This window comes from Octodon degus, unplaced genomic scaffold (assembly GCF_000260255.1).
Source record: "Octodon degus isolate 3935 unplaced genomic scaffold, OctDeg1.0 scaffold00054, whole genome shotgun sequence".
NCBI classification, from domain to species: domain Eukaryota; kingdom Metazoa; phylum Chordata; class Mammalia; order Rodentia; family Octodontidae; genus Octodon; species Octodon degus.
Window position 1 is genome coordinate 12838729 of NW_004524630.1, and position 11244 is coordinate 12849972.

Sequence of the window (11244 nt, forward strand, 5' to 3'; positions counted from 1 at the left end):
TCTTGCTATGTTGCCCATAGGGCTTAGATTGCCTAGGGGCTCAGATAATTTTCTTGCCTCAACCTCTAGAATACTGGGAGTATAGGCATGTACCACTTTGTTTGGGATGTGAGTAGTCCTATTTTAATCCAGTGATTTTAATTTTGTTTATTTTTGGTTTTTTCCAGATAGCATCTTGCTATGTAATTCATACTGGCCTTGAAACTCACTGTGTAGCACAGGGTGGCCTAGAATTCATGGCAGTCTTTTTGTCTCAGTCTCCAAGTGCTGGGGTTACAGTGTGCCACTACGCCTGGCTTATCCAGTAATTTTAAACTTTAAAGACTTACTCCTTTTTAGGTTTTGGAAGCAGCACAACTTAGCAAGCAGCAAGCCTAAGTTTAGGATTTTCCTTGGGTACTTTTTTTCTTGACCTATTTTTCAAAATTCACCTAATGTTTATACAGTTTATGATTTATGTGGTGATTGACTCAGTGTAGAGTAGGAAATGGGACAGTTTTAGATAAGAGTTAAGAGGTGATAGTAACATGCTGTTTTCTGTCATATAATCTGGAGTAGTTCTTAATTTCACTGGGCCTAAATTGTTTTTTCCCTATTATGTGAAGATGCTAATAGACTGAGTTAATAATCTAAACAAGTTAAATATTACTGGTGAGAGTTGTTGATACTGTTTAGAAGAAGATGATGAGGAGCTGGGGAAGTGGCTCAGTAGAATAAGCACTCCCTGGCAAGTGCGAGGGCCCGAGTTCAATCCCTGGTTCTGCCAAAAAAAAAAAGAAGAAGAAGAAGAAGATGATGATGATATAAATGAGAAGTTGGAGTAAATTGGATGTGTTGGAGCTCACCTGTAATGCTCACCAACACATGGGAGGCAGAGGCAGGAGAACTGCTACCACTTTGAGACCAGCTGGTGCTACATAATGAGTTGAAAGGTAGCCTGGACCACATAATAGAAGACTATCTCCAAAGAAAGAAAAAAAGACAAGGAAGAATGGGCTAACCTTTATAAGCCACATTGAATAATCAGCTATATTTGATGTGCCTTCCTTTTATATTTGTAATAATTAAAAACTGGAAACGCTATGGTTGATTTTCCTCTACTTTCCCTTGTAGCTATGGGAGAAATATTTGAAGAGTAAATATTTAAGAATTAAGATACAAGATGGGTGTGGTAGTGCACACTTGTAATCCCAGCACTCAGGAGGCTGAGCAGGAGGATTGTTTTGAGTTCGAGACCAGCCTGGGCTGCAAAGTGAGTTGAAGGCCAGCTTGAACTGCATAGCGAGACTCTGTCCCAAAAAGGCAAAAAAAAAAAAAAAGAATTATGATGTAAAGGCATTTTATGTTTTTAATAGACAAAATGATTATAAATCCTAAATTTAAGATACATTGTTGGGAATGATAATTTCTTTGAAGAGTATGGAAACACTCCTTGATTCAGAGAGAGCCTTGTATTTTTTGTGTTTCTTCTGATTCCTTTTTGACATTATCAAAATGGAGGTAAATTTTAAAAGTTTCTTAATGGTTCATTTTCTTTTATGGTAGTTTCCTAACCCAGTTAACTTTCAGTTACTATAATTTTTCCACTGAAGCATAGAAAGGAGTTGAAGTTGGAGAGAGAGTTGATGATAGTGAGGGTTTGTGTTTGTTTGCAGTGCTGTTACTCTAATGCAAAGCCTTGTCATGGTGAGGTTGTGCTGCACCACTCAGGTGTCACTGATGCTACAGGTACCACTGTACATCACCAGCCCTGAATTTATGAAAAGTTAGTGATTGATAAAAAGTGGTTCTTGGGGACTGGGGGTGCTGGCACACATCTGTAATCCCAGCACATGGGGGCCTGAGGCAGGAGGATCACTGCAAGTTTGAGGCCAGCCTGAGCTACATAGTGAGACCCTGTCTCAAAAAAAAGTGATTATTGTACTTAGTCACTTATTGTACTGTTGGGGAAAACCAAGTGTATGATTTCCTGATTTCACTTGTTTGAATCCTCTTTCTGTAAAATGGTTGCTTTGAAAAAGAATCCTAGATGCTTAAATCTAATCTGTCTTTTGCTTTGGTTCTGGCAAAAAAGTAACCAGTGTACTTAAATAGTAGCTTTTCTTCTTTTTCTTTTCTTAATAATTATCTGTGCTTTTTGTTTTTTGGAACCTGGAGTCTTGAATAGTTCTGTTTAAGCTTTTATGACAGAACTGGTTTTTTTTGTGGGCGGGACCAGTTATTGAACTCAGGACCTTGCACTTGCCAGGCAGGTGTTTATACCACTGAGCGATCTCCCTGGACCTGAGAACTGTTTTTCCTTTCAGGGAACCCTCATATTGACTGGTCTAAAAATGCTGCATCATTTATACACCAGGGAGCCCCTGTTTCTTGGTACACATAATGAGTACAAAATCAGCAGTTTAGGCCAGAAGTTTAGCATCTTAGATCATGAGAATTTTCTGTGGGAAGTGCCTTTGAAATTCTTGCTGGGTCATGGAGGGTTCCTATTTATAATTACCTCTGGGGTTTTGTTTTTTTTTTTGATCTTTCTTGAGACAGGATCTTGCTAAGTTGTTTAGTTGGGCCTTGAACTCACTTTGTATCCCAGGCTGGTCTCTGAACTCAAAACGATCCTCCTGCCTCAGCCTCCCAAGTGCTGGGTTTACAGGTGTGCGCCACCACACCCAGCTATCATTGCCTTTTATATACACATGGAGTTTATTATTCTGTGGTCTTTGTGATAAAAGGGAAACTCTGGAGGGTAAATAGAGATTCTGTTCTAGAATATATTATAAGCAGGTAATTTAATTCAGAAATTCTTTTTCAGTTGCCCATCGGACGTCAGTGTGTAAATCATTACCGACGCCTACGGCGCCATTGTGTCTTTTCACATGAGGAGCTCATTTTCAAGATGGCAGCAGACCCAGAGTGCTTGGATGTGGGGCTGGCCGCTATGGTCTGCAAAGAATTGACTCTCATGACTGAAGAAGAAACACGACTGAGGGAGTCTGTTGTACAAATGGTGAGTTTGCTCAGCAAATTTCTTTTGTTTATACAGCATGTGAGATACAGAAAAAAGTGAGCCTTTAGAGGAACTCCATTTTTTTTTTTTTAAACCTTTGATCATTTTAGGAGGTGAACATGAAAATCAGTAACTTCAGGTAGGTTTTACATTTTTTAATTGGTAATTTTGGTTTCTTCAGATTGAAAAGTTTTAGGAAACTTGATATCATCTGTAGATTTTTAAAAGTAGAATCCTATCAGATTGAATTTCTTTTTTTTTTTCCCAGAACCAGGGACTGAACTCAGGTCCTTGGGCTTGCCAGGCAAGTGCTTATTCAACTGAGCTATCTCCACAGCCCCTTTTTTAATATTTTTTTTTGGGGGGGGGCAGAACTGGGGATTGAACTCAGGCCCTTGCACTTGCCAGGCAAGCGCTTATTCTACTGAGCTATCTCCCTGGCCCCTATCAGGCTGAATTTCTTAAGTATGTATTTGTTTTCCTAAATCCTCTATGTAAGTTTTATTTCCCTGAGGAAATTCAAATCCTTTTGTCCTTGAGGTTTATATTGAATAAAAATTAATGTTTCTGGTGCTTGTTGCCTCTATCAGGTTCAGTGAGTCTATTTTTACCCTTTTTGAGTAATTTGACATATGAAGAAGACCGAATATAACTAATGACTAGGATTTTGAATGTCTAAGTACATTAAACATTTACCACACTGAAATGGGAAACTTGAGAAAATTTGTGTTTCAGCCTCATCTTGGGCTGTTCTCCCATGTCATCTCTGTATAGCTATCCTCCCTGGGATGGTACCACATGCCCTTTTTTTTTCTTTCTTTTTTTTGTTTTTTTTGAGTTGTGCTCTGGTGTTTTCAAAGCTGGTCTTAAATTCCTGTTGTCAAGAAATCCTGCCTTCCCCTCCTGAGTAGCTGGAACTACAGGTGTGAACCACCACGTCCTGCTGTCTGACTTCTTTCACTCAGCTTAATTTCTTTTTTTTTTTTTTTTTAATTTTATTTATTTATGTGTGTGTGTGTGTGTGGCCAGCTCAGCCCACCAGGGGGCGGGCTGGCTGGCATGTGGTGCTGGGGGATTGAACCGCGGTCCCTGTGCTTTGCTAAGCTTGTTGTAAGTAGTTGCTTTAGACCACTGAGCCATCTCACCAGCCCTTAATTTCTTTAAGATATGTCCATATTGTTTTGTGTATCATTCTACATTTCTACCAGTAGTGTACAGGAGGTCTAATTGCCCTTTCTCCTCACTGACACTTGGTGTGGTCACTAATTTTGACTTTATGTACTCTAATAGATTTGTAGTGTTTTGGTCTTAATTTGCATTTCCCTAATAACTGCTGATGTTGAACATGTTCTAATGTACTTGTTCGCTATCTGAGCCTTTGGGAAGTTCCTTCAAATCTTTTGCTGAATATTAAAAACTTATGTTGTTTTCTTATTGATTTTTCAGAGTTTTTTATATATTCTAGATACAAATTGTTTATCAAATAGAAGATCTGAAAGTATTTTTTCCTAGTCTGGTTGTCTTTTCCTTTTCTTAACAGTGAAACTTTTGAAAAATAGACATTCTTACTTTTTTATGACGTTCATCTTAGAGTTTTTTTCTGGGTTGTGCTTTTGGTTGTATCTGAACTTTGCCAAAAACCATTTTACAGTTTTCTCCTATGTTTTTAGTTTTATCTTTCATATTTAGGTATTGACTGATTTCAAGTTAATTTTTATATATGGAGGTACTTATTCAATTATATATATATCACTAATAATTACTAGTTTGCTTAAAGATACTAGTTAGAAGTCTCCTATTTTAGGAGAATATGTGTTTAATAGCCAACAGTTGGTAGGTTGTAAAGATGTCTTACGTTTGACATATCCTAAAAGAATGTTAATACAAGCTTGTTTTCCCCTGACTAAAATTATAGTTCTCTTGAAAATAACATTTTCAGGCTGCGAATACAGCTCAGTGGCATAGTGCCTGCCTGGCAAGTGCAAGACCTTGAGTTTGACTCCTGGTATAAAAAAAGAAAGAAAGAAGGACAAATAGATAGACAGACAGACAGAAAAATAAGCAAGCAGGCAAGAAAAACATTTTTAGCAGGAAAATGTATATAGTCACAAGATTGAGGATTTTGTATTTGTGTATATTTTTAAGTAAGTTCAATAAATTATTGAGTGTAATTGGTGAGGTGTACATGTTAAGTTGTAAGGGTCTTAACAGAAAAGGTAAATTTAGGCTAAGGAAAGGCTAAGGAAAAACATCACATTGATACAGTGACTTGGATCTGGGGATAAAACTGGTTTACGACTCTTTTTATAGGCACAAATAAGGAGAAAACCTATTAACCAAAATATAAAGCTCTACTATGCCAGAAATGTTGCTAGAAAGCTGATTATTTTTTAGGAATTTAAGTTAGTTCAGAAATAAGTTTTGTAAATGGTCTAATTTCCTTTTTCTACTCATTTGAATTATCTCAAAACAAAAAAAGTGGAATTTTGAAGAATGTATTTTACTTTTTAGAGATACTTGGATATAAATAGCTTGATATTAGTCCCATTTCAGAAATATTCCTTTTTTATACTTGTGTTTTTAAAATTCTATTTTGAGTATGTATTTATTTTAAATAGGATTTCTTTCTCATTTGAATTTATTTTGAATTTTGAAATTTATATTTTTGGGGTTCTGTTTTTAATTTTTTATTTATTGTTGTATTATGTAATAATAATGCTGATCCTGGAAAATTTGTACCTGTAAATGATGTCTTATTCTTTTCCCCCACCACTGCCCTCCCCTTTAGTCCCTTGTCCCCTCTTTATTTATAAATTTTTTGTTTTTTGTGGAACCGGGGATTAAACTTAAGCCCTTGCACTTGCCAGGCAAGTGCTCATTCTACTGAGCCATCTCCCTGGCCCCTATTTATAAAAGTTTTGTTTCTACTTTTTCCTTCTGTTTTTCAGTTTTCCTTATCCCTTCTTTCCCTTTCAGCTCTCCCCTCCCTTGTTCTCCTTCTCATTTGAGCATTTTCTTCCCACTTCCCAGCATCTGTTGTACTTTTTGGTCCTTAGGAAATTTAAATATGTTAGTAGAGACTGATGGAGTAAGTTTTTTGATATATTTTCTTATTTCAGGTTCAATCTTAATGGGGGCTTTTTTTTTCTTTCTTTGTTTTTGAGACTGGGTTTTGCTGTAGCCCAGGCTGGTTTTGAATTCATAATTCCCTAGCCTTAGCCTCAAAAATTCTGGAATCACAGGCCTGTGTTACCACACGCAGCTATTAGGACAGGATTGTTAATTTTTGTGATAATTTGAATATATATCCTATTTTCTTGTCCTCCACCTTGTTTTTATGATCCTCTGACAACATTTCACTAAAGGTCCTTTCTCTTTCCTCTGCCTTTGTTCTAGATACTTACTCTGCCATGGGGCTTGCTTTTCCTATTTTGAGAAAAGTTGTCATTTTTCTCTTTTCTTAAAAAACTTCTTCATTAATTTTTTAAAAGTTGTTTTCTTTTGGATTATGCTCTTATTTTCTTTCTTTTTTTGTGCTCACATTTTCTGTTCATCCTTTCATTACTGCTGTTTTTGTTCCCATCATACTTTTGAAACCCTCCAGTTTCGTCACACCCTCACTGTGCTTTTAATTCTTCACTTTCAGTGCTCCCTCTTGGTACCTTAAAAACACAGGAAGTATTGTCGCTGAATGCGGCAGTGTGTTCAGTCACTTGTTTGTAAACTTTCCCCATGCTTATTGTACAGATTTTTGTCATATGTGTTGTGCCATGTGAAAATAACATTCCATCTCCTCTTCATCCTTCTACAAGTTCTTTTTCGAATTTCTCACCTGAATTGTTTTGAATGGCCTTTTAATTTGTACCTGTGGTTGTTTTCTTCTCTCCCCTCTCTCCTGATAATTTATGATTTTCCATAGCATAGTCTCAGAGATGAATAGAATGTTTAGAATGTATTGCCGGAAAAGAATTGTTCTGTGGTTAGAAAATAGGGGGAAATAGCAGATTAGGAAAAGATAAATAGGGTTCTTCATTGTGTAATTTCTCTGACCCCTTAAAATATGCTACTGTTCATTGTTAATATCAAACACTAGAGAGAACTAATCTGTAAACCTTTCCAAACTAGAAATGTATTTTTCTTTCTTTGTTTTTTTTGCGGAACTGGGGATTGAACTCAGGCCCTTGTGCTTGCCAGGCAAGCGCTTATTCTACTGAGCCTTCTCCTGGGCCCTAGAAGTTTATTTTTCAAAGTATTGTAGGATAGTGGACCCTGGAATGAGAACACTTTACAAAATGGTATAGAATTTTTTGAAGCACGCAGAATTCTGTTAGTTGCCTCATCAGTGTCCTGTATTTTCCAGCTTTTCTGCTTGGGACACTTTTGCATAAAAAATACTTTTTAAAGAAAATAGTAAGTGCTAATAAGAGAAAATGTAGAGTATAGCTAGCAAATGTTTAGATTAAGTTGATAAAAAAGAAAAAGCATGAAAAATGAATTGGAATGTGTCTCTTAGTGAACAAATGATCAGGCCTCCACTTTATTGAAGTGAAGAAAAGTTTGTTTTTATTAGAAAAATTTGGTTTATGATTTTCTTGCTGAAATAAATAAAAACTGCAAAGGGAACTTTTGTATAGTCAATGAAAGTCTTTTTTAAGAGCAGCAAAATTTATTGGAGAAAAGGAATAGGAAATAGGAGTAGGGGAGTGGGGAATAGGAATAGCTCCTGAGAGACAGGCAGGCTCCCGAAAGGGCTGTCTGAAAGTCGTACTCATCCTCATCCTTGTCCTTGTCCTTGTCCTCTTCTTTGGTGCAGGGAATGTAACTCGGGACCTTGCACTTTCCAGGCAGTGCTTATGCCACTGAGCTATATCCCTAGCCTGAAAGTCTTCTTAAAGTGTGTTTCATATATCCCTTCCTAAGTGGGTGCCTGAGTTGGATTAATTTTTTTTTATTGACATTTTGCCAAAGTATTTTTATTTCCATATTCAGTAACTTGGTTAGGTATACTTGTCTCTGCAGATGTTTGATGCATTACTAATTTATCTTGTTCAAGGATATATATATATATTCCGTAAGGACATAAATTTTTAATTTTTAAACAAGACTTTTATTTTATTGTTTTAAAGAAAAGGCAAAGGAAACCACATAAAACATGCAAACAGCTTTGTGAATTCTGTGGTAATCCTTAGATGCCAAAGTATAGGCTTGCCCATTTTTAAAGATTTAGTCATGATTATTTTCAGAAAGTTTTTTTCATGTCATGCCATCATGGCTTTCACATTTACACCCTAAAGGGGGCTGGGGAGATGGCTCAGTAGGATAAGTGCTTGACTGGCAAACACAAGGATCTGAGTTCTATCTCCGGTTCTGAAAAATAAAAAAAATTAACATTTACACCCTAAAACCAGAGATATACCTTGGAAAAATGCAACTTAGGGTCTTAGAAGCTTTAGAGACAAGAAGGACTTGTAGAGACAAGAAGACTTGATCTGGTGGTGCAAATTGTGTTTCAGGGTGTCCTGATGTCTGAAGAAGAAGTGTTTGAACTTGTTCCTGACGACGAGCGACAGTGCTCAGCTTGCAGAACCACATGTTTCCTTTCTGCTCTCACGTGCTCCTGCAATCCTGAGCGGCTTGTGTGTCTCTACCATCCAGCTGACCTGTGCCCCTGCCCCATGCAAAAGAAGTGCCTGAGGTATCCTGGAAAGCTTCCATTGCCTTTTAAAAACATCTCATGCTAACGCTGTAGTTCCTCTCATTCCCTGTCCCTGAACTGGAACGGCTTTTCTATCTGCTTTCATGCTTAAGGACTAGTCCCCTAAAGTTGGCCCTTAGTGTAGTACCTGAAATTAATGTTTTTATCAGTTGATTCCAGATGTCGTTTTGTCTATCGCTGAATTAAAACTTTGGGCTTCTTTGGTATTTTCTTAATGTAAACCCAAGATCCTACTCCCTTAGCATTGTATTGTTCTTAAACTGACTGTACTTAAAACTCAGATTTTCAAGTTGTTGCTGGAATTTGAAGTTTTTTATTTTTGTGTTTTTTTGTAGATATCGCTACCCATTAGAAGACCTCCCTTCTCTTCTTTATGGTGTAAAAGTCAGGGCACAGTCCTATGACACTTGGGTCAGTCGTGTTACAGAAGCATTATCTGCTAACTTCAACCACAAGAAAGGTTAAGTTTCCTCTTTTGTATGCATATACTGACATTATTGTTACTTTAAAATTCTAGTTGGGCATAGCAATTCATGCCTATAATTTTAGCTACTTGGGAGGCTCAGGCAGGACGATTGCAAGTGTAGGGCAGCCTGTGAAATTTAGCTTGAAAGACCCCTCCCTCCCAGGTAGCTCCGGGTCGGGGCAACTGCCTAACATGCATGCTCGCCTGGGTTCGTTCTCCTATACTGTCAGAAAAAGCCTTATCTTATGTTTTGTTTTCCTCTATTAAGAAATAATCTTAGGTCCCATTAGATTTGTGACTAAGGGGTTGTGTGTCAGTGACTTTTCTTGTCACTGAGACACAGTACCTTACACCCACACTCTAAGGGGGAAAGTTTGTGGAGATTTCAGTGCATAGTCAGCTGGTTCCACAGCAGGGTGGCATGGAAGAGGAGGCATGGCAGTTAGGAACCAGAGCGAGAACCAGGGAGGAGAGAGAAAGTTAGGCCTTTCCCAGCCATGCCCCCAGTGGCCTGACTAGGCTTCACCTCCCAACATCACATTGAACTATAAATGCATCATTATCATGGCCCCATAATCCAGTCACCCTCTAAAAGGCTTACGAGTGTGTGAGGCCTTAGGGGTACATCTGGATGTAAACTATAATAGATTGATAAAACATAGGTTTAATTTTCTCTTTGAGAATATTTTACATGAACAATCCGACATAAAATGGGACAAACTTGCAGGAGATGTATATTTTAGGGAACCGTTGCTGCCTGTGGACTAGAGCTGAAGGTTTTTTTCCAGGGGAGTACCAGGAATTGAACTCAGGACTTCACACTTGCCAGGCAGGTGCTGTGTACTGAACCAAATCCTCAGCCTGCAACTGTTTTTAAAAGAGAAATGGCCACATCTGAGAGAAGTCAAGTATTGGTGTTGGGAATGGGCAGCTGGTCAGAAACTGTTTGCCTTTGCATTGAGATTTTATAGCCACAGTATGTTTGTACGAGTAGGTTGGTGAGATTGGTGGCGATTTTAGAATGGCTTTTTGTTCAGATGGTCATAGTCATAGTACGTAGCTTTTTGTTTATTTTTACAGATTTGATTGAATTGCGAGTAATGCTAGAAGATGCTGAGGATAGGAAATATCCAGAAAATGATCTCTTTCGAAAGCTCAAGGATGCCGTAAAAGAAGCCGAGACTTGTGCTTCCGTGGCCCAGCTGCTTCTGAGCAAAAAGCAGAAACATAGGTAACTGGAGGAAGGGTGTTATTCTTCTCTCACTCATTCCCTTTTTCAGAATAAGAGGCAGAGTTTGAAGTAGCCAGTGAAACTGTACATTACCTTTGATTTCTTTGTCCATGTTTCTCCTTTTCCTGTCATACTCCTGTCTTACCTCCTCCTACTATCAGTCTTCTTTCCTCCCTGGTATGGTGGTTCAGGAATTAGGAGAAGTTCTTCAAATTGAAATAGTTCTGTTAGCTCCAAATAGCTGCATCAGGAATACAGCTCCCAGGCACAGCGCCGCCTGGCAAGTACAAGACTCTGAGTTTAATTCCTGGTGCAAAAAGGAAAATATAGATGAATAGCTGCATCAGGAAGGTAGTAAACATCTGCTGTGGCCAATGCTAGAAACCACAGCAAAGTTTGTGTGGTATTTATGGGACAAACTTAGCTCTAAGCAGGAAAATACTTTTTATTGTTTAATTAAAATTTACTAGTACATGTTTATAATATACAATGATTACATGCGGTATAGGTTGGTACATGCAGACACACATCTTAATGCTTTTTACTTTCCTCTCTTCACCCCTTCTTCCTCCTTCCCTCCACCTCTTGCAAAAGAGCTTTCTCCCTGTTTCCAATTGCCCTTTTTTCTTTTTTTGAGACAGGGTCTCCCTGTATAGTTCATGTTGGCCCTGGACTCACTGTGTGTCCCAGGCTGGCCTTGAACTCGCAGTGATTCTCGTCCCTCTGCCTCACCAGTGCTTGAAGTCTAGGCGTGCACCACCGTGCCTGGCTCTGGTTTCCTGTCTTTTCTTTGCTTTTTTAGTCTTTGCATTTCTTTTTTTTTTTTT

The 11244-nt window shown here is 38.0% G+C and overlaps 1 protein-coding gene across 4 annotated transcripts in view; it reads left to right on the forward strand.

Moving 5' to 3' along the window:
- The window catches only part of Kdm5a (lysine demethylase 5A), a 125706-nt gene that overhangs the window by 56226 nt on the left and 58236 nt on the right, over window positions 1–11244 (forward strand). For all 4 annotated transcript variants that reach the window (XM_023717719.1, XM_023717720.1, XM_004633393.2 and 1 more), the window contains 4 exons: window positions 2810–3004; window positions 8518–8699; window positions 9056–9180; window positions 10267–10417. In XM_023717719.1, coding sequence (XP_023573487.1) covers window positions 2810–3004; window positions 8518–8699; window positions 9056–9180; window positions 10267–10417 — 653 coding nt within the window. The remainder of the gene's footprint in view (window positions 1–2809; window positions 3005–8517; window positions 8700–9055; window positions 9181–10266; window positions 10418–11244) is intronic.